Raw genomic sequence first — 23,832 nt, 5'->3', positions numbered from 1 at the left:
AGAATCTTTAATTAATATTATCACAAATGCATAAACTATTTGTGTTTTTAAAGGACTATTTATTTCAGGTAAGAATATTAAGAAACATTATGTTCATTTCTATAAATTACATTTTCTAAATAATTCAAATAATAAAATAGTTTTTGGAAAGCTAATTATTATAAAACATTTCTTTAATCTATTTTTTTATATGACGATTTTTTTTTGCATACTTTCTTACAATTTGGTCATGGCTTATACGAACAAAAGGGTAAATAAAAGATGCAATATATCCAAGAATAGTATCAACAACCATATTGTCCCTTGGCGATGGTCCTCTCATATTGTTTTTAAGAAGAGCACCAATAATTTCAGTCGTAATAAAAAATTGTCCTTTCTCAAGACTTTTAATTATATGTAAAGCTACTATTTCAGGCAATTGGCCTTGATCTATTCCTTCAAGTTCTTTTGTAAGCTCCGGTTTAATCAATTGCTCTTTTTCAAATCCTGGAGTATATACTGTTGCAAGAAATGCACAATGTACCTTAACATCATAAAGAAGACATTCTTGGCGAAGAGTATCTGTTAAACATCTCAAGGCAGCTTTTGAAGGAGAATATTGAGAATATCCTGCCATACCCAAAAATGCGAGAAGTGATGAACAAAAAATAATTCTTCTTGGAGATGCTTTGGAAAGCAATGGGTTATTAATCATTTTACGAAGAGCTGCCTGTCAGATCAATTAGTTTAAAATATAACAACACCATTTTATTATGCGAATTACATGAGCCGTATACGCTGCTGTCAAATAATTTACTTTAATACCTTCTTCAATCTGTTCAGGTGATAGATCAACAAAAAACCCAGGTTGTGCAGCACCTTTCATATCAATAAAACATCATTAAATCTTTATACATACCCACACAGCAAAAAACAATGTCAGGTGATGTTTCAAATGCCTCATCTAAAGCACGTTTTGCTTCTTTAGCTATTGTCAAATCTGCACTAATTGCTTTCAATTTCTGATTCGAGTTACATCTTACATTCTGGGTTTTCTATTATTTAAGAAAAATATTATACAAAAGAAAAACCTCCATCTCTTTCAGTGCTTCTTTCAAAATATTCTTATTTCTAGCAACAATACTGACATGGGCTCCTTTACTTGTACAAAGTATAGCTAACGCTTTACCAACACCTTGGGATCCACCTGTAATATACACTGACTACAAAAAAATATAGCCGAAATGAAAAAAATACATAAATTCATACGTACACGCCCATCTAAAGGCATCTTATTACCGAATATTCTGCAAAATTGCTCATAACAGACATATACAAAAATTAATGTTCCTATAATCCAGGCAACAAAATAACTCTTATTCAACACATTTCTCAAATAAAACATATATTTAATCATATCTTGGCCATATCCCATCTTTTACATATATTTTTCACTGATAACTGACTTTACAAGCAAGTTAAAATCTCTACACAAACAAATAAACAAATACTCTCTAATAATATGTATAAATACGAAATTACTCTATTTCAGCTTGGATTCTGTCGCTTTATTGTATAAAAAAAAAATCTTATATTTAGTGCTTATTTTACTCTGTGGATTTAGCCTTAAGTACGACTTAAAAAAAATGAAGCAAAGAAAAGGCTATAAAATTCATTAAAAACCTTCATATAATACTATGAAAAAGGAGCGTATTATTAGTTCTATTAATAGGCATCAAAATATTGAAGAATCAGAGGATAAATGTAGGATTTAAACTATTTTTTTAAAGTAACAAAATATTAAATAACTAATGATTTTAGTTGAATCAGGGAAAGATAAGATTATTATAGATAATAATCATGATTTAGAAGAGGAGAATGGTATTTCAGGATTTTTATTAGGAGAATTTGGGTTTATTTTATGGGATAGATTATTGGAGTGCTACAGATGAAGAGGTTCTTAAAATAGATGTAACATCATCAGATGAAGAAGAAGAAGAAGATAATGAAGAAGAAGAAGAAGATGATATTGTATCAGAGGATCGGAATGGTATAGAATATAACAGTGAGGATGAGGAAGAAGAAGATCAAGAGAATTGGGGAAAATCTAAAAAAAATTATTATGACGCAGATTTATTATCAGAAGAAGAAGATATTATTGAAGAAGAAAAGGAAGCATTAAGGCTTCAAAAGCTTTATCTTTCAAAACTAAAAAAAGAAGATTTTATAGAAGATTTGGAAGATTGGGAAGAAAAAGAAATAAATGAGAAAAAAATAGATCAAAGGTATATAATTTAATTTAATGAGATATTTTTAATTATATATTTAGTGAAGTGGTTACAGAGGAGCTATTGTTAAGTATTCCAGATGATTTATCGAATGAAGAAGCTATTAATTATTTAAAAAAAATATATCCAGAATTTTCATCATTTAGTAAAGAATATTGTTATCTTTTTCCACAATTGGATCCATTGAGAAGTTCATATGAAAAGGCAGTGGGATCAGAGTTAAAAATTTTGGAAATGAAATTTTTTACATTATCGGCATATCTTGGTGTATTAGCTATGTATTTTTCAATAATAGTAGATCCAGATAGAGATATAGGTTCTATGAAAGATCATCCTATTATGATTAATATTATGCGTTGCAAGGAGTTATGGGAAAAAGTAGAAAATATTGATAGTAATATGGCAAAGATAGAAACGAAAACGCAATCAGAAGAATCAAATACAATTAAGAATGAGACAAATATACAAGTACATAATAAAAAGAAGGAAAAAAGACGACCAAAAGAAATTAAGCAGGAAATAAAAGAGAATTCTAGTCCAAGCTTTGATGATCTTAATATAGTAAATGTCGAAAAATCGTTTCAATCTATGAAAAATATTTTTAACAATTTAAAAAACAATGATGATTACAAAGAAGATTATCTTAATATAAATAATTCTAATAATACTGTTAAGAAAAAATCACTTAAATTTTATACTGCTCAAATAAATCAGGTAATTTTATTAACTTTTTATTTAGTTAAGATTAATTTTTTTGTAGAAAATTGCAAAAAGATCCAAATTCACAAATTCTGGTGATACAGATATACCATATCAAGAAAATAAAAAAGAACATGTACGTTCTATCAAAGATGTTAAAGAAAAAATAAAAGATGAAGATAATAATTTTTCAAAGTCTGAATCCGAATCAGATCTACAATCTAATGATTCTGATGAAAATTATTATAATATGTTATCCAACACTACTAAGAAACGAAAATTAGAAGGGAAATTAGCTCATGATATGAAAAAAGAACTAGAAAAACAATCTATATATAATGCAGAAAATGAAATAATAGACGGAAAACGAAAAATTAGATATGATATTGAAAAGAACAAAGGAATAATTCCTTATAGGCCAAAGGGTATATATATTTTATTTATAACATTATTTTTAACAATTTTATAGAAGTTCGTAATCCAAGAGTTAAGAAAAGAAAAAAATATGAAACTGCTAAAAAGAAACTTGCCAGTAAAATTCCTATTTATAAAGGTCCACCAAAAGATGTATATAAAGGAGAAGCAACTGGTATCAAAACACATTTAGTAAAGTCTGTAAAGTTTCAATAATCAAATCTATCATATTATTAAACATAATATTCTATATTATCTGACAAAGATGCAATTTTTATGACATTTAAGGATTTTTTTTTATAAAAACTTTCTCTATTCTTCAGGATGTTTCACTATTTAAAAGAAAACATTAAAACTAAACAATCACTCCTCTTCATTTCAATCTAAATAGGAATATACATAAGTACCTATATATACATCTTATATATTATTATAAACACATTTTTGACTTTAATATATTCTGTCATATAGCTTAACGACATATATTTATAAAATTATATTTTACTTAAATACTAGATTTATTTAACAATTTATAGACATTTTTTACTGATAAATATATATTTAATAACTATGAAGAAGACCATCAGCCGGCTATTAATATTTCTTAGTTTTTTAATGTTATTTCATGGAGGATATTCTGTTCATGAAATTGTATCATTAATGAAATCAATTGATCAAGAAGTAAAGATTCCTATAGACGTAAACCGGTTTTACTGTTTTAAAGAGAACTGCTGAATATACTAGATAGTTCTTGAAGTAATTATGTCATTGGTTATTTTTTGTATTGAAAGAGTATTTTTTGCAGAAAAATTACAGCCTATAAGCTATTCTAAATATATAAATGCTAAGGAGGAATCAGGAGAACCGTATAGATCAGCTTTTTATCATTTTTTTCTAATTTTTCAAGTATACATAGTGTTCTAGATCATAGACCAGGGTTTATAGATATTCGTCAAAAAAGAAAGAAATATGCATCATTAAGGGAAAAACAATCATAATAAAAAACAAAATATGCAAATGCATGTTTTCTTTTACTTTATTAATGATGTTTTTTTTTAAATTAACAAAAATTTTATATCAAAAATCAGGAAAATACTTTTTATATTTCAACTCAAAAATAATATTAATTTATGGGAAATCTTTCTAAACATTATCTTTTTTATGTTTTTTAAATCATATAGACAAAGGAATAAGATTTTTTTGCGAACTAACATTTGGTACAAAAAAATAAAATATACAAGAAATTATATAAAATGGCATCCTTTGACTTGGTATCTGAATCATCGTTGTCATTAGTAAGTAAATAATGTTTTTTTTGAACTTAAGAATTTTAAACAATATTTTAGCTTAATAATTTTTTTGAAGACAAATCTTATGTTGTTGGGTAAGATTTTTTTAAATTAGTTTATCTCAAAAATGATGACATATAATCGGTCCGTGTATATGAGGTCTTTGAATCTTTGATTTTTTTTTCAAAATTTATGATTGTCTGATTTTTGAAACAAAGCTATATATATTATATATCATTTGATGATTTAATACATAAAAAAATGTCATAATCAGTATTTCTAACTTTTTGAAAGATATACTCCATCACAGGCAGATGTTTCTCTATTTCATGAGATAAAACAATTACCTTCGGCTGAGAAATATCCTAATTTGACTCGATGGTATACACATATATGTTCATATACACAGGACTTTGAAAAATTTCCTGGGGAGAAAGGAAAACCTGCTAGTTCATATTTAACTGATATATTTATATGTGAATCCAAAAAAGAAGAAGATGATGATATTGATCTTTTTGCAAGCGATGATAGTTCAGAAGCAGAAAGAATTAGAGAAGAAAGACTTGCTATGTATAAAGAAAAGAAAGCATCGAAACCGAAAGTTATAGCAAAATCTATTGTTACTATGGATGTTAAACCATGGGATGATGAAACGGATATGGTAGCTTTAGAAGAAGGTGTTCGAGCTATTGAGATGGATGGCCTTGTTTGGGGGTCAGGAAAACTGGTTCTTGTAGGTATGTTTTATCTCTAACTATTTATGAAAAAGATATTTATGAAATTTAGGATATGGAATCCGTAAACTTCAAATTACACTTGTTGTTGAAGATGAAAAGGTTTCAATTGAAGAACTTCAAGAACGAATTGCAGAATTGGAAGATTATGTACAGGTTAGAATGATGAATTAGTCTAAGTATTCTTCTAAAATTCTACAGAGTTCTGATGTTGTTGCAATGCAAAAACTTTAAAATTCCTTTTGTAAAATTAGTTAATCATTTTGTTATTAAAAATATATTAACTAGAATCATATATATACAAAAAAAAGGAAATGATTAGAAAACAATTATAATAATTTACATTATTTTTTTTAATAAAAGTGTACGTTTATTTAAAAACAAGAATTGTAAAGCTCGTAATTCTATAAAATAAATGATCTTTTAATGCTTTTTTCAAATAAATAAGTCCGATCTTAGCCATTTAATTTAGGTTATTCTTTGTAATGATAAAGCCAAGTATCAGCTCTATAATATAACGAAAAATATATAAATCAATTAATCCTGTAGATTCTTTCAATTCTATTAAATATCGTTTAAAATAAATCATTCGCTTTCTCTAAAAATATATGTTTATTCATCTATAAGAGTGTATACTCGATTAAATCCTCCCTGATCAACCAAAGCTAACGGACTTTCTTCATCAACTCGTGAAAATATGTCTGGACGAGTAGAACTTTTTTCTGCACCCACCGTTTGTAAAATATCATCTACAACATATCGTGCCGCCTCCCGTGCAGGCGTTTTCAATAGTTTTGACGGTGGTAATGAAAATTGCTCCTTCATGTCAGTTTATAAAAAAAATTCTATAAAATAATATACCATTGTCACTGGTGGAGACAATCCTACTGGTAATGATGCATCTAAATCATCCTCCTCCTCTCGTACCTCTAAATTAGGCTTTGTAAACCATGCTGATCCAAATCCTGGCGATGATGTAGATATTGATGATTGAACTAAAGGCGCATGAGGTGTTATCTGAAGACGCCATGCACTATCTAAAACACGATGCAACAATGGATTCTCCTTCTTAACCCGTGTTGCTGGAGATGCAACTGGTGTTGACGACTGACATACTGGCGACGAAATAATTGTATCTGACGTTGCCATTGGTAATGTAGCATGAGGTGTAGAAATATCAAGAGGTGTAGATGTCCATAGCACATCGCTTGCAACATTTCCGTCCGATGTTCCTGTTATTCCTCTTGTATCTCCTGCATCTATACTTGTTTCTAGACCTGATATTTCTTGAGATAACTCCTCATAACCAGAAAGTGAGACATTAGCACTGGTTTCAAAGAATTGTTTCCAGAACTTAACCAGTATTAAAAATACCCTTATAATTATAAGAATACCTTTGAATTCTCCCATATACGCCGGGAATGCTCAGCATAGCCCTCAATAATAGGTAAAATCTTTGTAGTAACAATTCTATGGCAGCGGTTAAAATTTGCATCAATCTCATATAATGCCAGAGTAATCTTCTGTTCAAGACGTTCAAGTTCTATATTTCTTATTAAAATATAAAGTTTTATCAAAAAAAACAAACCTGAAAGCTCATCCATGAGTTATAAAAAAGACGGTCGTCGGAGGTATCAGACTGAGTAGAAAATAAGTCAAGATGAAGAGTTTTTAAATATACAAGAGTCGATGTCTGAAAGAGTTGCAAGAGATATTGTGAGTTGAAAGAACATAGGAAGAAGTAGAAGGTTTTGAAGAGTCGAATAATTAGTGAATAAGACAAGTAATATATGTATAAAAAGTGAATAAATTCCATGTTTAAAGAGAGTTGATAAAGATGTAAATAGGTTATGAATAGCCGAATAAAGTGTTTGAGATGCCTTGAATATGAATATTGATATATAGTTAAAAAATAGATAAATAAATTTTTATAAAGGAATTATTGAAGCCGCTAATATTTGAAAAGAAAAGATAAAGAACACAAGTATGATGCATTTTCTTTAGCTAGTATAATCCTATAGATTTTTGAAAAAAAAGCTAAAGTCGTTTTAAACCTCGTTTGCGTGTATCTATTTTTTTCTTTTCTAATACTTTATTGTCTAAATCATGATTATTTTCCGTAACAGGAATATTTTCTCGTCCTTTAGCAAAATTTTCTGAGCCAAACGAAAGATTAGATGTTGTATTACTATCACCCAATGGCGTTAATGTAGGAAAATCTGACGATATATGTGTTCCTGTAAGCTCCATCCATGCAATTCCAGGTTTAATCGAATGAATCGATGTAATTAATCGTGCATGTTTACAAAACGATTCATAATTATCTAATAATAATCGTCCTGCCTCTTCATTTAACGCTGATTCCGGATTTGGATGAATCAAAAGACATTTAACCGTCTATCTATTAGGATAACTTACAAAACCCTTTTCTTACCAAAAGAATATGTGAAACATGTACCGTTGGCGACCAGTCTTTTTTTAATATACTAACACAAACTTCTCCCTTCGATGATACATTTGGATGAAATATCTTCGTCATAAAATGACCTAATTTATTTCTTTCAATATATAATTCATATAACCCCCCAAAATCTTACATTTTGGAGGTGCTGATGGATATTCTGCTCCAAACTGTAACCGTAATTTAAATGCTCCTCCTTCATACGGTGTTCCCTCTAATACCAATTATTCCTAATAAAAAATAACACTCAATAAGCTTTCCTGGACCGAAAATATACGCCTGAACCTCTGAAAGCGTAGTATCTCCTGCTTCAAGTAATCGTACTCCTTCAAGTGGTGATGCCCAAAGTGATTGGATTTCTTTTGCAATTCGATGAGAGATTGGCCTTGAAAGTGCCTTTAAATGTTAGTTTTTATTGTAAAAATATAGAAAATACCATTAAAAAAGGTGGAAAAAGAAGGGTAAAAAAGTAATAATTTTTTACGAGAAATGAGGAGGTCTTGCTTGTTGTTAAGGTGAGGCGTATCTATGACAACGATGCGTGTTACTATGGAAACGAAACGAGGAGAGATGATAATAAGAAAAAAAGTAATTTTTGAAATAAGATGAAGATGAAGGTGAAGGTGAAGGTGAAGGTGAATGTATGTTTATAGTTATAGTTATAATTATAGTTATAGTTAATATAATATAATAATATTTATTAAACTTTTTTTATAGTTTTAAAATTGATAATTGTCATGACAACCGTTACCTAGCAACCTTCTAATCTTCACGTGACTTTTTATCTGCATGAGCTATAATATATATAATTTTTAAGAAAAAAGTAAATTAAATAAACTAGAAAGAGGGTTTAAACAGGCGAAAATAACGCCTATTAAAGTGTTTTTAATTGCATGAAAAGATTTAAAATAGTTTTTGAAGGGTTGAAATAGACCTAGTAGATCAAAAGATAGCTATGTGTATTTCGAATAAGTGGATGGGACATAAAGAAGAGTTATTTTCGGTTAATTATGGGGATACTATAGCTCACGTAGGATGTAATGCAATGTTAAGGGTAGAATCTAAAGTAATTCGTCTTTTTTCGCCGGGTCTTACAAGATATTTAAGACATATAACGGTTTTTTCTAATAATGCAGAATACCGCAGGATTCATAAGGGTGTATATTATATTTTAACACTTGTTGAAGAGACGGAAGTAGAAGCATTTAGTTTATTAATGGAAGTTTTGCATGATCCTACTACATTTTCATGGAAAACAGAATTTCATTCAGTATTAAGAATGGCGACGAAATATGAAGTTTCAGAGCCAATTGTTGGATTTTCACTTGCTTATTGTATGAAATTTTATAAACAACCTCAAGCAGATCCATTGATGTTACTTCACGCATCTTTTTTTTGCAAAGATGATGATGTTTTTACAGATGCTTTACTTTTAGTACTTAAAAAACTAGATCTTTATAGAAACAGTAAATCATTTAAGAAACTTCCATGTTACTTGGGTTTTCAAATTATGTCAATGTCAGAATCTTTATTTCGTGAATATACATGTCTTTCTGATTTCTCAAATAACGATAATTGGCCTGATTGTGAAATAGAACTTTGTACAGAAAAGTTTAAATATGCATGTAAAAATTTATTTGATTCATTTGCTCTTCCTGCAGTTATTTGTTGGGATGGAGAATTGCTTTCAGAATGGTATAATAAATCTGATGAAGAAATTATTGAATCAATTGGAGTATGGGAAATGCCATTTGCTGCAGATCCTGATCATATTAAACAATGTAGAGACAATTGGGCTAAAGCTATTAAATCAAATGCTAAATGGCTAAATAGAAAATTAAAAGGTCAACTTCATGATACTTCGATCTCCTCTTTATTGCAAAAATGAGATCCCAAAAATACTTTTTCTAGAAAAATATATAAAAACGTAAAAAGGAAAATCTATTGGAATACACATATTTGGAAAAACAAACTATTTATCTAACAAATCCCACAAAAACCTCTCTATAAATAACTCGTTCAGGTATAATAATATAAAACATAAAATACATAAAATACATAAAATTCAATTAACTAACTCTATTAAGGTTATGTTTTGGTCTATCATCTTTTTACTTTCAATTAATCTTTGTTTTTTAAAAATCGGTTCATGTTTACAACATCTTTATACTTTTTACATCATAAACCATACATTCATTCAAACTACAATTTTATATTATTGGTCACTCTTTCTTTTATTTTTTATTTACTTTTATACGCTTGATTTCTATTTATTCTATTTCTACCTCTTTTCACTAAGGATACATGTTCTTTCAAAAAAAATTCTTATCATTGGTATTAAAAAAATTCTTTCTTTTTCACTTAATTATTCTTTCATATCATTTCATCTCTTATTAAAAACGGATTCCTCATATTCTTACTGCTTTTTATATATTTTTCTCTTAATCTCTATTATCCACTGATAATATAAAAGCCAGCGGATAACCTGACGATCATCTAACCAACTATTTTTTTATTAATAAAAAGACCCTTAAAAAAGGCAAAAATAACATAATTTTATAGGAATTATTGCTCTAAATATTTAGTATTATATAAAATGCATTGGTATACCTTTTTTCCGCGTTCTTCTAGGTGTATTTTAAGGCAGAAATCATGGAATAAGTTGATACGGAGATTAAGCGGAGAATTGGCTAGAAATAAGGAGAAAATACATAATAACGGAGTATCTACAGTTCATAAATCATTAGGAGCTCGTCCTATATATCTTGACGTTCAGGCAACAACACCAGTTGATCCACGGGTGCTTGATGCTATGTTACCATATTTTACATATTTATATGGCAATAGTCATTCAAGAACAGTGAATAACAACAGATTATTAAGGGCTTTTTTTAGCTAATCAAGAGATATGTAGCATGCGTATGGTTGGGAGACAGATAAAGCGGTTCAGAAGGCACGTGAGCATGTAGCAGAATTAATTGGAGCAGATCCAAAGGAGATATTTTTTACATCAGGAGCTACGGAATCAAATAATATGATTATTAAAGGAGTAGCACATTTTTATCGTAGTACAAAGCGACATATTATTACGGCACAAACAGAACATAAATGTGTCTTAGATTCATGTCGAATTTTACAAAATGAAGGATTTGAAGTGACATATTTGCCAGTGAATAGGAATGGTTTAATAAGCTTAGAAGATTTAGAGCGAGCAATTCGCCCAGATACGGTATTAGTTAGTATTATGACGGTGAATAACGAGATTGGGGTTATTCAGCCAATTGAGGAGATTGGACAGATATGTAGGGATAGAAAGGTGTTTTTTCATTCAGATGCATCACAAGCAGTGGGAAAAATACCAGTAAATGTAGATAAATGTAAAATTGATTTAATGAGTATTTCTGGACATAAAATCTATGGACCAAAAGGAATTGGAGCGTCATATGTTAGACGTCGACCACGTGTACGAATAGAACCGTTAATTAATGGTGGAGGACAAGAACGAGGATTGCGTAGTGGTACACTTGCATCACCGTTAATTATTGGTATGGGGGAAGCATGTCGGGTTGCAAAAGAAGAATTAGAGGTAAGTTAGAGGCAAATTTTTCAGATATAGTTACATTAGTTGTGTATTCTGTCGATGATGAACCTTTTTTATTATTAAATATTTGTATAGCTGACATTGTAATGTTTTTTCTTATTTATTACACATAATGGAGGTTGTGCAGGGGTTCTGAGATGGATTTTTAATTAGAATTATTTTGAAACATTTCTTTTATTTTTTTTTAACAAATTTAGTATGATTATGCACATGTAAGTCGACTTTCAAAACGGTTAATAAATCATCTTACACAACTTGAATATGTATATTTTAATGGGGATCCATTACGTCGTTATCCCGGATGTATTAATGCATCTTTTGCTTATATCGAAGGCGAGTCTTTATTAATGGCATTAAAAGTATATATTTTTTCATTACATATATATATATATATTAAAAAAATATGTAGGATATCGCATTAAGTAGTGGAAGTGCTTGTACATCAGCGTCTCTAGAACCATCTTATGTTATTCGTAGTTTGGGAGTACCAGATGATATATCCCATTCATCATTGCGTTTCGGAATTGGAAGATTTACAACTGACTTAGAAATAGATTATATTTGCAATATAATAAGGGATAAGGTTAAATTTTTGAGAGAATTAAGTCCTCTCTGGGAGATGGTACAAGAAGGAGTTGATCTTTCTGCAATTAAATGGTCATACCATTAATAATATATTGAAAAAAATAATGGCATTATTTTAACAATAAATAACATCAATACTTTTGTATTATTGTATAAATCTATTTATCTTTAGCCTTGATTTTATCCAAAAGACATTGTAGTATTTGTGCTTAAAAATTAAAATATAAATATTTACAAAATTAAGAAATGTTACAATGGAATTTTAAAGTTTGAAGGAAAATAAGAAATAAATGAATATGTTTAAATCAATCTAGGTTTAGAGGTACTGTACTTCCACCTTGTCTTCCACTTTTAAATATTTTTTGTTCTCCAGAAAAAGTACGTGGTGCTGGAAATTCATCTTCATTTTTAAATCTCCAACGAGAATCATCAACTAAAACATTATTAGAACAATTTATATGAAAATTGGCTATTTCACTCGTAATGTTTATATTACTTGGCTTAATACCAGGTCCTGTATAAAGTTTATTAAAATCCAAAGAGACATAAGGCTTATTTTGTCTTGAAAGAGAGCCCTGGGAAGATAATACTGAAGATGATCGATGAATAGATGCTTCTTTCGTGGTATTTTGTGCCATTGATAGTGATGAATGGTGTGGTGGAGGAGGTGGCGGTGGTGGTGGCCTCATATTTGTTTTGCTTGTACTAACAGATGATGGAATTGGTGGTGGAGGAGGTGCACTTTGTGGAATTGGTAATGAAACATTGCGTGCTGGCGGTGGAGGTGGCGGTGGAGGTGGTGGTGGTGGAGGTGGTAGTACTATCGAAGAGCTCTGAATATCGGTCTTTCTTGTCCCCGACATAGATATAGTCCTTGGAATAGGCGGTGGAGCGCAAACAGGCCGAGTCAAAACAGTTGATGATGTTTTCTTATATGCTGTTTTCTGTGAATCAGATACAGATCTAGAGAAAGTAGTATTGTTTCTCGATAAAGACGGTTGAATAGAATTAGGTTCCGTCTTAGGAAGAGGTAGTATGTTCTTCGAATTAGCTGTATTTTCATTATGTATAGCTTTGATATGTCTGAATTTAATTCAATTTTCAAAAATACTATTACCTCCTGTATTCACTCCTCCTTCCCGGTGCTTTAATTTTAGAGAATTATCCTGAATTAACTCCGGAAGCTTTTGAATAAAAGACGGAGGTTCTGAATGATTGGATGATGATTTAGGTGATTTTGACGTCGCTGATGAAACTCTATTTGATATTTCATATGAAACAACCTTTTCTAAAATAAAGATAAATAATTTCAAAATAATAGAATTCCCTACTTATTATAGGTGCACTTCTATCATTTGTTATCGTCTTTTTAAGTACTTTTCCTGTTTTTTTTTTTTAATATATATTTTAAAATTAAATATAATAAACCTTTTTGAATTTGGACAAAAAGTGCACTCATATCCTGGTTATTTACCAACGTCTGTTCATTTCTAACAGAAATAAAATTACTAAAAAGCCTTTTTTAGCTTGATATTTACTTATTTGAAAGCGAGTTATGAGAAATAGGTTTTGCAAGCTGTGAACTCATTTTTTTACAAAATAAAGACAATAAACCGGTAGAAAATATAACGTTTATAATATATCCCTCCTTATAAAGTATAAAATAAGGCTCAACCAAAAATTATAATCTTTTATTCAGTTTTACTCCAAAATATCTGTTTTTTGAGCGGTTTTTTCAGGAAATCCTTTAAAGCCCTGTTAAAGAGTAATAAATTACATATAAATAGTTCATTTAAGCTAATATATCTTGTATTTTATTAGTCTTTATAAATTATGTCGTTTGGTAGTTACGTTGACAAACACCTGTGCACGTGCAAGGCAACGTCGAAAAAAAAGTAGAGAGTAAATAAGGGGAAAAAAGGCAGAATTTAAGGCGTAATATGAAAAAACAAAGATTATAATGTTAATTCTAATGAAAAATAGAGGCATACTTGTTTTTTCCGTTTTTTTTTTGCGTAAAAATAGGACGAAGGGGGATCATTGATTTATTAGCTATTGATCTCTTTTTTTTCTTAAGAAAAATATATAAAAAGAGTATTTTTCATGAGTGCTCTTCAAGCATTTGTAAATCGTATGTTTTTTTTGGGCGAAATATTGATTAAAATTGGATAATAATCGGTTGTTAGAACAAGTGGTAATTATCACATCAGATGGCCGAGTTTTAACAGGATATTTGACGGGATTTGATCAAACCATTAATCTTATTCTTTCTCAGGTAGATGAGAAGTTATTTTCTATGGAAGGAACGCAAATAACCAAAGTTGACGGTGTTTATTTGGTTCGTGGAGATAATATGTAAGTATTTGCAAAATCTATACATGCAATTACAAAATATATGCTTAAATATGGAAACATTATCTAATGAGAACATATAGTGCAATTGTAGGTTTAATTGATCATGAAATTCATGATCAAATTGATTGGACTCAAGTAAAAGCAGAAGGAATTAAACCAACAAGAACATATTGACATATTCATTATAAAAAAAGAATCAAAGAAAAATACTACATACATATAATGTAACGAAACATCAATTATTTATTTTTTTTTGATTTTATTGGTCTTACTAAAACAAACAATCTAACACACTTTTTTAATAATTATCTTGCCATTTGTCGACTCATATATATATATGATGTTATTTTTAAAATGATTATGCAATAATCCCTGTCTTAACCATTAAATCTATTAGATCACGCAACGGTTCAACATCATGTTTATCTAAGAGTTCAAATTCTTTTCCAAAAGATATAAAATGCGCAAAAAAACTATTCCAATGTGCTTCAAGTGATAAATGAAGAATTTTATCAAAATGTGAATAATAAATATGTGCAAATATTCGAAATAACTGTTTATATATAGATTTTACAATAATAAAAAAGTTAGATGGAAATCCATGGCCTATACATAAAATCAATTCTATTTACCTTTATAAATTAATATTCATTCACCCGCTTTTGTTGGAAAAACATTTTCATCACTTAATCGGTTATTTACCCATGCTAATACACAATCAATATATTGAGGTGCTGATAATTGGATTTGCTTTCGATTCCCATCGAGCCACATATATATTACACTATATTCATTTTATTATTAAAATATCCCTCATTTTCTTTCTTTTATACCTTGAACTTGCCGACATAGATGGACAATTTTGTGGTGTACAAAATTCTGCAAAAACACCATAGAATTGATTTAAATATGTAAAAAATTCAAACACTATCCATATTAACCATCAAAATTATTTTCATTTAATTAATTTAAGCCATATTAAAGCCATATTAAGCCATGTTAAAGTTATATTAACATGTATTAAGCCTTATTAAGCTTTATTAACTTATATTAAGCCTTGTTACGCTTTATTACGCTATATTAAGCCTTGTCATTCAGAAAAAAATATATAATATTCCTTATTTATAAACTTTTCCCTCTTACCATTTAATGCTAACCATTCATTTAAATCTACATATTTTGGAAGTGCTACAATTGCTGCAAAACTTCCTTTAACTAAGGCTGTTTTTACAAATGGCTGATATAAAAATAATTTACGATGATCTTGCTGAGAATTCTGTGTATACGCTGAAATAGATGATTTCTTAAGACGTGAGTATCTACCAATTTTCCTATAAAATTTTAGTTTTAAAAAAAAAAGATTTTTTTTTTAAAAAATATACCCAATATTATTAAGAAAACTCATTTATTTCTAATTTATTTCTAACTTAAATCTTATTTATTTCTAATTTATGTTTAATTTATTTCTAATTTATGTTTGATTTATGTTTGATTTATGTTTATTTATATCTTTTATGCCTTTCTTCTGCGTTTTTTCTCTATAAAGCACTGCTTTTACTCTATTTTCTACCAAAATTCTACCAAAAAACCTCTCCAAAGACCGACTTAACGATTTTTTATAGGGTCGATTAAAAACACAGCCAACTCGTTGCCGAGGTAACTCACTCAATAATAGACCTCTAAGAAATATAATTTCCTTAAAAACTCAATAATTTTGGGTTTATTTGCATATTTATGAGTAATTATGAAGGGTAAATAAGGGTTTTAAATATATAAAAGTTTTTTTGACGTTTTTTTCCCGTTTTAAAAGGAGAATTTGGGGAAGAAATAAGAATAAATGAATTGAATATGGAAAAAGAAGATAAAGAAGGGGTAAAAGAGGGGTTAAATGAGGATATAAATGAGGAGAAATCTATGTATTTTGAGAAACTTATTGGGGATTTAGAAGAAGTCCCAGAAGAAGAAGAAAAAGAAGAAATAAGTGATGAATCAGAAGATTTATTTGGTGAAGATACCAGTGAAGAAGAAATAAAGGAAGAAAATGAAGAGAATGAGAGAAATGAAGGAAATGAAGGGTTTATATAAGGAAAAAAAGATATTTTTAAGGGTTAATAAGGGTTAGTAGAATGAGAAAGATGGGGTATGAAAGACAGGAGGTAATGGAAGAATTTGAATATCAAGAAACAAGACGTGTTTTAGAAAGCACGCTTGCAAATTATGGAGCACCAGAATCAGAAGATGGAGAGGTTTTTATATAATGAATGAATGAATGAGTAGTAATAAGATAGATATATTATATTAAAATGCCGAATTTTTTAACGGTAGTTGAAAAACCGTTCGATTCGAAAACATATTTAGAGGAAGCACGTGCGGAATATGAAGAGGTTACAGCTAATTCGTATGATAATTGTCAAAGAATTAGATTAAAAATAGAGAATACGATTAGATGGAGATATGTTAAAAATAGTGATGGAACATATGTAAAAAAAAAGGAAATATTTATATATATAATTATTTATATGTATATATAGTCTAAAGAATCTAACGCACGATTTTTAAAATGGTCGGATGGATCGTTATCATTACTTTTGGGATCAGAATTATTTTCAGTAGTAGTAAAGAATAGTATTTCGGATTATATGTATTTGAGTATTTCTCATGAAACACAAAGTCTTCTTATGTCTAGAAAACGGTTTACAAAAAACATGACATTTTTACCAATTGATACAGGAAGTTCTACACATAAAAGATTAACAGAAGCCATTCTTCGAGGAAATATGAAAAAATCTAGTATTATTGAATTTATTAATATAGAAGATCCAGAAAAAGTTAAACGAGAAGCAGAAAGAGTAAAATTAAAAAAAATTATTAATATATTATATAACTTATTTTTAAAAATAGATTGAAGAGGAAAAAATTAGATTTCGTCGTCGTTTAGTATCAAAACGTCGTGCTAGAAATGCTAGATATAATGAAAGTCCTATTTTAACAATTGAAGGTTTAGAAGCAGAAGAAACAAATGATCAATTTTCCGGTATATATAATAAAAACAATAATTATGATGATGATGATGACGACGATGGATTTATTGTAAACGATGAAAGCGATGAAGCAGAACGAGTAGAAAGATTACGTAGAGTTAAAGAAGAAGGCAGAAACATGTATAAAATACAACAAATGTCTTTAACTAACGAGAATAATCAAAACGATAAAAAAGAAACAAATGCTCATTGGTTATTAGACGAACAAGACAAAAATCTAGACGATGCTGAATATATGAAAGAAATCGATCTAGACGAAAATATTATAAGAAAAACAGGAAAACGACGAAGAATTGTAGATGAACTAAGCGGAGATGAACAAACAACACTTGATACAGAAAATATAAATAACCATTAAGCATAATATTGCTTATTTTTTTACAAAATATCTAATCTACAATATTTACGGTCATTTTTTTAGATTAATCATCTAAGAATTATGTAAAAAAATGACTAAATTCAGAATGTCCGGTCTGATCTCTTATCACCTCAAAACCTTTCGAGGTAGACTAAGATATTCCAATTTATTCTCGGCGTCGGGAACGACAGGCAATGCAACATTCGCAATTTGACTGTAACTTGGTCTATAAGACTGACACCGTCAGGCTATTCTGCATAACACAGAAAACTCCCTTGCTCTACAACAATTACTTATATTATATCGATCTAAGAATCAACTTACGATGAATATCGTAAGTCGTCTTATTCCTCGTCCTTTTATAGGATTTCTATTCCAATTTTAATCTCCGACACGCGATTTATCATTTATCGTTTGGCTTTATATATACGCATATATACGCATATATATATATACCAGACTAAGGCCACCTTTACAATGATATCTTTTACCGCGTTTATATGCATGTTCTAGATATGTTCAAGTCTAATAAACAGCTCTGATACATTATAATATCGAAATAAAGATTATATATTATTTAAGATATTATATATGACTAATTTATAGGCGAATATTTCATCGTATTATATAATGCTTATCAGAAAGGTTATCATAAACTAATAATAATTGAGGCCAATTGGTGTGAAAATAAGCATAAAAACCCGAGTTTTAAGGAGAATATCTTGTTAACAAGGAAATTACTGAAATATATGCTAGTTTTTTTATGTAAGTCATTTTTTTTTTGTTTTTTATAGATATTTTTGACAGACTATTAACGCATATAGTTCGATAAAATATTGTTAAGAAGAGAATTTGAGCGCATATATAAATGCATTGAACAGAGAAAGGGATATTTATTGTGAATTTGCTCTTTTTTTAGGGAGAATCGTAGGTTTTTTACCTTTCATGGTTTTTTACAAATCAGAAGGTATGCTTCGATCGATCTATAATTAAAAGATTGTGTATAGTATTGAAGGGTTGAAAGGGTTTTTTAGGGTTAAATAAGGGAGTTTATATTATTATTATTGAAGATGTCGCATTTTCTTAATATTATATCTCATCCCGATCTTATCGAGATGATTGCAGAATATATGCATTTTATTGATCTGGTTTCTTTGTCATGCGTTTGTAAAATAGCACGATATGTTATATATGATAATTATCGATGTTGGCGAATGATTGATCTTAGCTATACTAAAGGTAATATGCATGAACGATATCAAAATGCAAAAGAAACACATTTAGCAACATTTAAAACGATACAATTACTTTTTAAACGAAGTAATATACCATTGAAATATTTAACGGTGATTATATTAGATTTTTCGGCAGTTCAATATCCAGCAGTTCGATTTATTATGTTACAAGCCGGTTTAAGCCGATTAAAAAAGATTAGCCTTCGACATTGTCGATTTATATCACTTAAAGATCTAAACAGCATTCTTATGACGCTACAAAGAGTTTGGACAGGTGAAACAAATTATTATAAACAATCTTCTTCATCAGCGATTACACCATATGTTCTCAAAGAATTGAGAGTTCGTTATATGAAAGGGTTACCGAAATATGCAAAAGATCTTTATTATAATTATAGTCAATATAATCTTTTATATATATTTAGAGAAATTGCAAAACTTTTGCGATTTGAGACAGATGTGGAAACGTGTTCGATGAATTATCCAAATGATTTGTTACATAATAGACAAATATGTATAGATTATTGGGATGATCATGAACGAATAGATTATAACATATATTATTCAACGGAAAATCTTTTTTTCGATTTAAATAAAGCATATAGAAAATGTGATATTCATCCAGAAATTGCGAATTATAAATTCTGTAGAGTTTGTCTTCAAAATTCTCAGTGTTCTAAGTGTGGCGAAAGCGTATGTCCTCTTTGTCAAGGTGTAGATCAGTGTAATTTATTTTATTTGAATATTCAAGAACAAGACTCAAATAAACATGTGCCATTGAAAGTAGGGTTTTGTCAACAATGCGGTATATTATGTAAGAATTGCAGAAATAACGATATTTTCAATTGTTTAATTTGTCTGGTACCTTATTGCGCAATTCACATGTCTTCTAATATTAAATATTGTTGCGAAATTGGCGGTGAAGGCGTTTGTAATAAATGTACTTTTAAAAAACCTTGGCTTCAACAATGTTTTGGCGGTTGTAGACGCATTATCTGTAAAAAAGAAGTAGCAGGGAAATGCTTTAAATGTCATGAAAATATTTGTTGGCAGTGTATAAAATTATCAATGCCTCTTGAATCATCTTTCATGAAATCATCTTTTACCGATCATTTTTCAACCTCTTTAGGTTTTCATAATACTTTAGAAGATACTAGTGCTGTTATCTTTAGAGAACGCATTTTAAAAACAATATGTATTTCATGCAAACTATTGGTTCATATGAGGAAACGCAAATTAGAATCTCAAAAAATTTCTATGATTTATGGATTAAAGACTAAACGATTTACAAAACATATGGATAGAAGGAATTTAGCATTGAAATTATACCAATATTCAATAAAACCAATTAAATTTTGGACTAAAAAATCGTTAACTTTCCATCCTAATCAAAATAATTTAAACAAGATTCAGCTTTCTTCGATAGAGTATAATAATATGGATTTTACACATTTTTCTAGAATTCCTTCTCATTACCTTAAATTTATTAATACAATAAGACTTGCAATTAATAACGAACTGGCAAATGGCATAAACAAAAAAGACTTGGCTAATTTAATCATTGAGATAACTAATAATATACTAACTAACTAATTAAAAATCTTGCTTAATATTTATAATCATATATTTTAAATTTATTAATTATATATAATACTTATCATCATAATAATAAAATAAATCTCTTCCTTACAAACCTCTATTTAACCCAGTATTCAACCTCTATTTAACCTCTTTTTTTTTAGGGTTCAAAAACCCACGATCCAACCAGGAGTCGAACCTGGAGTCTCATGATCCGTAGTCATGCGCCTTAACCATTGGGCCATTGGACCTACCATAGTTTATGGTCACTGAGTCATTCATAAATTCTATTTTCAAAATAAATAAATAAATACATTTCTTATTCATATTTATTATATATAAATATTATTTACATTTAATTTTTTTCAAGTGTCTTATTTTAGAGGGCTTCGTACTTTATAATTTATAAATATATTATAAATAAATAATAATATTATTTTATAAGACATATACAAAGTATATGTCTCTTTATTTTATGTTTGTTAGATATATTTATTGATATTTGTTATACTTTTATTAATAATAATTTTAATTTATTAATGCTTTAAAGTGACCGTCTTAATTTTTTTACTTGTCGATTAAAAAATATTTTTAAAAAATGAGGTAAAATACTTAAAAAAAAAGATAAAACAGCAAATTAAAGAGCTACAATTGAGTATAAGACTCAATATATATGTTTTTTTTAAATATAAGTTTATTTATTAAGATTTATTAATTTTTTTGCAAAAGTATATTTATTAAATAATGGCATATTTTAACATTTTATCTGCATTTTATCTCTTTTTTAATATTTTTTATTTTATTTTATATTTTTAACATTTTATCTAGTAAAGTTAGTGCTTCAGCTATTCATGAAAATGTTCGAAATTTATTACATGCTTCACAAGAACATAAACGCGGGTAGATTTTCTATTTATATTTTTTTTTTGTTATTCTAAGGGATTCAGTTTTCTTGAGACGGTTGAGCTTCAGATCGGGTTAAAAAATTATGATCCACAACGAGATAAGCGTTTTTCAGGAACGGTTAAACTTCCTCATGTTCCACGTCGACTAAATATTTGTCTTTTGGCAGATGCATATGATTTAGATCGAGCTAAAGAACTAGGAGTTGATGCACTATCCGTTGATGATCTTAAAAAACTTAATAAACAAAAGAAACTTATTAAAAAACTTGCTAAAAAATATGATGCTTTTATATCTAGTGATTCTTTAATTAAACAAATTCCTAGACTTCTTGGTCCAGGATTATCTAAAGGTAAATATATAATTTATATATATATTTAATATATATAAAAATATATTACACAATAAAGTGTTATATATTGTTAAAACAGATTTTTAATATTATTTAGTGGGAAAATTTCCAACACCTATATCTCACGCAGATGATCTTAGTACTAAATTAACGGAAGTTGAGGCAACTATTAAATTTCAACTTAAGAGTTAGTTATTTTTATAAATATTTGATTAAAATTTAATAAATACAGAGGTCTTATGTCTTGGCGTTGCAGTTGGAAATGTTCAATTAACAGAAGATCAATTGGTCGCAAATATTATGCTTTCTATTAATTTCCTTGTATCTCTTCTTAAAAAAGCTTGGCAGGTAAAATAAATTTATAAATTTATATATATATGTTGAAAAGAATAGAATGTAGGCTCACTTGTAATTAAATCGACAATGGGACATCCCTATCGATTATATTAAGTAAAAAAGCGGTATAAATGATGATTTTATAGAGTATTTATTTTGTATATTGAGCCTTTTTCTGATATAATCAATTATTGAGTCGTAAAAAGTTGTATATAAATAGACTACTTGTATATTCCATCTATTTAAGAAGAAAATTGTACACTTTAAATCTATTTGCGAATTATTAAAAGTATATTTTGATTTTGCATTGAAAAAAATAAATATTAAGAAATATTAATGATGATATATTGAAAGAGCCGTATTAGAGGAATAGTATTTAAAGATAATGCCGTATTTTTTAATAATATATTGAAAAGACGTATTGATTGAATGAATGAATAAATGAATAAATGTTTGTTTGAATAATTGAATTAATAAATTTTTTTCTTTTCATCAACAGAAAACCCTCCAGGACCCATATTGACAAGTAAAATCAATCCTCCTGTAATTGAAAGCATTTGAAAGAAATCTAAAATAAATTAATTCTATTTTTCTTTAAAATATTTCTTTTTTTTACCATATTTTAATAAATCTTTTTCCATTTCTGTAATTTTTGTATCCCACCAATTGTTAATCAATATATTAAAGATATTTAAGATACAAACAAGAAAAAAAGCACTCCACTTTGCCTTAAATCCAATAATTACCATAAAGCATGCTATTAAAGAGAAAATTAACATAAATACATGGACAACCGTCCATGTTTCTTTGAAAATAAATTCTGTAAAAAGAAAAATCAAGAGAACTCTTCCAACTGCTAGAAAATACTTTTTACGATCCGTTTCTGATAACTGAGGTAATCCTGCAAACAAATGTTGCTTCTTAGACCACGAATCCGATAAAACCATCAATAACCCTCCTGTTATAGAAATGTTTCTTAAAAATATTAATATTATTATGAATCTCTTGGCTAATTCTTCACCGGAAAAAAAGCAATTTGTCAAATATTAACCCATATCCAACTGCTTGCGCAATTACCACCCCAAATAAAATACATACTGCTATCTCCGACTTCTTTCGTGCTACAATCATAAACGATGCCGTTAACATCGCCTTGATCCCTCAGATTTCATTCTTTATATTGCTTATCTTACTATAACATTAACGATAAGAAATGTATGGCTTAATCCACTGTAAAAATGTCGGTGAACCTCCAAATAATAAAGCTGATCCCTCATCTGCGTTAAAATACGTACTGAATCCTCCATAAACGTCCCAATAATTAAAAATCGTCCCAACGCTGGAACATAACTTTTATAAAAAATAACTAAGAAATAAAACTTTATAAAATAATAAATTTACTGTTTAACTGGTCCAAGAAACGTTTCTACTGATTCTTCAAAATACTTAACATATGCTTGAAATGCCTCAAACACGGATGTAGACGCTGCCGGCGCTGTATAAGAAATAGGGATAGAAGGAAATCGCTGGATTGACATAATTGTTTTTTTATCAATAGAAATATGATGATTTTTTGCCGCTGTTTAAAATGTTTAACCCTACGATCTTTGTCTGGGCACACTTT

The 23,832-nt window shown here is 28.6% G+C and overlaps 15 protein-coding genes and 1 non-coding gene across 16 annotated transcripts; 9 read left to right on the top strand and 7 right to left on the bottom strand.

The window, feature by feature from the left end:
- Positions 1 to 178: 178 nt before the first annotated feature.
- T552_01829 (hypothetical protein) lies at positions 179 to 1,414 on the bottom strand (the record flags this gene model as incomplete). Its single annotated transcript, XM_018370394.1, has 5 exons — positions 179 to 709; positions 764 to 858; positions 899 to 1,034; positions 1,071 to 1,202; positions 1,253 to 1,414. The coding sequence occupies 5 exons, from the start codon at positions 1,412 to 1,414 to the stop codon at positions 179 to 181; spliced, it is 1,056 nt and encodes a 351-aa protein (XP_018226111.1).
- Positions 1,415 to 1,676: 262 nt separating this feature from the next.
- Positions 1,677 to 3,596, top strand: T552_01828 (hypothetical protein; the record flags this gene model as incomplete). The annotated part of the gene is made up of 6 exons (XM_018370393.1): positions 1,677 to 1,743; positions 1,801 to 1,860; positions 1,910 to 2,264; positions 2,309 to 2,981; positions 3,028 to 3,391; positions 3,436 to 3,596. 6 exons carry the CDS (start codon positions 1,677 to 1,679, stop codon positions 3,594 to 3,596), a joined length of 1,680 nt encoding a protein of 559 aa, XP_018226110.1.
- Positions 3,597 to 3,950: 354 nt separating this feature from the next.
- Positions 3,951 to 4,420, top strand: T552_01827 (hypothetical protein; the record flags this gene model as incomplete). Its single annotated transcript, XM_018370392.1, has 3 exons — positions 3,951 to 4,079; positions 4,125 to 4,246; positions 4,288 to 4,420. 3 exons carry the CDS (start codon positions 3,951 to 3,953, stop codon positions 4,376 to 4,378), a joined length of 342 nt encoding a protein of 113 aa, XP_018226109.1. The 3' UTR covers positions 4,379 to 4,420.
- A 167-nt stretch (positions 4,421 to 4,587) lies between these two features.
- Positions 4,588 to 5,683, top strand: T552_01826 (hypothetical protein). Its single transcript, XM_018370391.1, has 5 exons — positions 4,588 to 4,675; positions 4,727 to 4,764; positions 4,964 to 5,406; positions 5,456 to 5,559; positions 5,605 to 5,683. Exons 1-5 carry the CDS (start codon positions 4,634 to 4,636, stop codon positions 5,635 to 5,637), a joined length of 660 nt encoding a protein of 219 aa, XP_018226108.1. The 5' UTR covers positions 4,588 to 4,633; the 3' UTR covers positions 5,638 to 5,683.
- A 286-nt stretch (positions 5,684 to 5,969) lies between these two features.
- On the bottom strand, positions 5,970 to 7,040 carry T552_01825 (hypothetical protein). Its single transcript, XM_018370390.1, has 4 exons — positions 6,992 to 7,040; positions 6,798 to 6,946; positions 6,265 to 6,756; positions 5,970 to 6,219 (listed from the first exon to the last, which is right to left on the bottom strand). The coding sequence occupies exons 1-4, from the start codon at positions 7,005 to 7,007 to the stop codon at positions 6,016 to 6,018; spliced, it is 861 nt and encodes a 286-aa protein (XP_018226107.1). The 5' UTR covers positions 7,008 to 7,040; the 3' UTR covers positions 5,970 to 6,015.
- A 400-nt stretch (positions 7,041 to 7,440) lies between these two features.
- On the bottom strand, positions 7,441 to 8,303 carry T552_01824 (hypothetical protein; the record flags this gene model as incomplete). The annotated part of the gene is made up of 5 exons (XM_018370389.1): positions 7,441 to 7,800; positions 7,838 to 7,950; positions 8,001 to 8,078; positions 8,131 to 8,260; positions 8,301 to 8,303. The coding sequence occupies 5 exons, from the start codon at positions 8,301 to 8,303 to the stop codon at positions 7,441 to 7,443; spliced, it is 684 nt and encodes a 227-aa protein (XP_018226106.1).
- A 470-nt stretch (positions 8,304 to 8,773) lies between these two features.
- T552_01823 (hypothetical protein) lies at positions 8,774 to 9,795 on the top strand. The gene has a single exon (XM_018370388.1). The coding sequence runs from the start codon at positions 8,820 to 8,822 to the stop codon at positions 9,750 to 9,752; it is 933 nt and encodes a 310-aa protein (XP_018226105.1). The 5' UTR covers positions 8,774 to 8,819; the 3' UTR covers positions 9,753 to 9,795.
- Positions 9,796 to 10,414: 619 nt separating this feature from the next.
- Positions 10,415 to 12,181, top strand: T552_01822 (cysteine desulfurase, mitochondrial). Its single transcript, XM_018370387.1, has 4 exons — positions 10,415 to 10,724; positions 10,779 to 11,450; positions 11,663 to 11,824; positions 11,875 to 12,181. The coding sequence occupies exons 1-4, from the start codon at positions 10,461 to 10,463 to the stop codon at positions 12,133 to 12,135; spliced, it is 1,359 nt and encodes a 452-aa protein (XP_018226104.1). The 5' UTR covers positions 10,415 to 10,460; the 3' UTR covers positions 12,136 to 12,181.
- Positions 12,182 to 12,309: 128 nt separating this feature from the next.
- T552_01821 (hypothetical protein) lies at positions 12,310 to 13,684 on the bottom strand. The gene is made up of 6 exons (XM_018370386.1): positions 13,589 to 13,684; positions 13,479 to 13,540; positions 13,382 to 13,432; positions 13,168 to 13,338; positions 12,529 to 13,122; positions 12,310 to 12,483 (listed from the first exon to the last, which is right to left on the bottom strand). Exons 1-6 carry the CDS (start codon positions 13,636 to 13,638, stop codon positions 12,356 to 12,358), a joined length of 1,056 nt encoding a protein of 351 aa, XP_018226103.1. The 5' UTR covers positions 13,639 to 13,684; the 3' UTR covers positions 12,310 to 12,355.
- Positions 13,685 to 14,112: 428 nt separating this feature from the next.
- T552_01820 (hypothetical protein) lies at positions 14,113 to 14,625 on the top strand. The gene is made up of 3 exons (XM_018370385.1): positions 14,113 to 14,181; positions 14,237 to 14,405; positions 14,486 to 14,625. The coding sequence occupies exons 1-3, from the start codon at positions 14,154 to 14,156 to the stop codon at positions 14,577 to 14,579; spliced, it is 291 nt and encodes a 96-aa protein (XP_018226102.1). The 5' UTR covers positions 14,113 to 14,153; the 3' UTR covers positions 14,580 to 14,625.
- A 92-nt stretch (positions 14,626 to 14,717) lies between these two features.
- T552_01819 (hypothetical protein) lies at positions 14,718 to 15,852 on the bottom strand. Its single transcript, XM_018370384.1, has 5 exons — positions 15,788 to 15,852; positions 15,549 to 15,736; positions 15,239 to 15,332; positions 15,062 to 15,189; positions 14,718 to 15,011 (listed from the first exon to the last, which is right to left on the bottom strand). Exons 1-5 carry the CDS (start codon positions 15,808 to 15,810, stop codon positions 14,764 to 14,766), a joined length of 681 nt encoding a protein of 226 aa, XP_018226101.1. The 5' UTR covers positions 15,811 to 15,852; the 3' UTR covers positions 14,718 to 14,763.
- Positions 15,853 to 16,209: 357 nt separating this feature from the next.
- Positions 16,210 to 17,850, top strand: T552_01818 (hypothetical protein). Its single transcript, XM_018370383.1, has 5 exons — positions 16,210 to 16,480; positions 16,528 to 16,651; positions 16,694 to 16,885; positions 16,937 to 17,254; positions 17,307 to 17,850. Exons 1-5 carry the CDS (start codon positions 16,254 to 16,256, stop codon positions 17,802 to 17,804), a joined length of 1,359 nt encoding a protein of 452 aa, XP_018226100.1. The 5' UTR covers positions 16,210 to 16,253; the 3' UTR covers positions 17,805 to 17,850.
- A 978-nt stretch (positions 17,851 to 18,828) lies between these two features.
- Positions 18,829 to 20,673, top strand: T552_01817 (hypothetical protein). The gene has a single exon (XM_018370382.1). The coding sequence runs from the start codon at positions 18,875 to 18,877 to the stop codon at positions 20,630 to 20,632; it is 1,758 nt and encodes a 585-aa protein (XP_018226099.1). The 5' UTR covers positions 18,829 to 18,874; the 3' UTR covers positions 20,633 to 20,673.
- A 122-nt stretch (positions 20,674 to 20,795) lies between these two features.
- T552_05024 lies at positions 20,796 to 20,868 on the bottom strand. Its single transcript has one exon. It is a non-coding gene; the product is annotated as a tRNA-Arg (tRNA).
- A 302-nt stretch (positions 20,869 to 21,170) lies between these two features.
- On the top strand, positions 21,171 to 22,368 carry T552_01815 (60S ribosomal protein L1-B). Its single transcript, XM_018370381.1, has 6 exons — positions 21,171 to 21,220; positions 21,446 to 21,517; positions 21,565 to 21,872; positions 21,970 to 22,059; positions 22,105 to 22,220; positions 22,266 to 22,368. Exons 1-6 carry the CDS (start codon positions 21,216 to 21,218, stop codon positions 22,320 to 22,322), a joined length of 648 nt encoding a protein of 215 aa, XP_018226098.1. The 5' UTR covers positions 21,171 to 21,215; the 3' UTR covers positions 22,323 to 22,368.
- A 264-nt stretch (positions 22,369 to 22,632) lies between these two features.
- Positions 22,633 to 23,792, bottom strand: T552_01814 (hypothetical protein). Its single transcript, XM_018370380.1, has 5 exons — positions 23,610 to 23,792; positions 23,402 to 23,558; positions 23,230 to 23,360; positions 22,825 to 23,183; positions 22,633 to 22,776 (listed from the first exon to the last, which is right to left on the bottom strand). The coding sequence occupies exons 1-5, from the start codon at positions 23,744 to 23,746 to the stop codon at positions 22,679 to 22,681; spliced, it is 882 nt and encodes a 293-aa protein (XP_018226097.1). The 5' UTR covers positions 23,747 to 23,792; the 3' UTR covers positions 22,633 to 22,678.
- Positions 23,793 to 23,832: the final 40 nt, after the last annotated feature.

Source organism: Pneumocystis carinii (assembly GCF_001477545.1).
Source record: "Pneumocystis carinii B80 chromosome Unknown supercont1.7, whole genome shotgun sequence".
Classification (NCBI taxonomy): Eukaryota; Fungi; Ascomycota; class Pneumocystomycetes; order Pneumocystales; family Pneumocystaceae; genus Pneumocystis; species Pneumocystis carinii.
The sequence above is the reverse complement of the archived record's forward strand: the minus strand, read 5'-3'. Positions and strand labels throughout refer to the sequence as shown.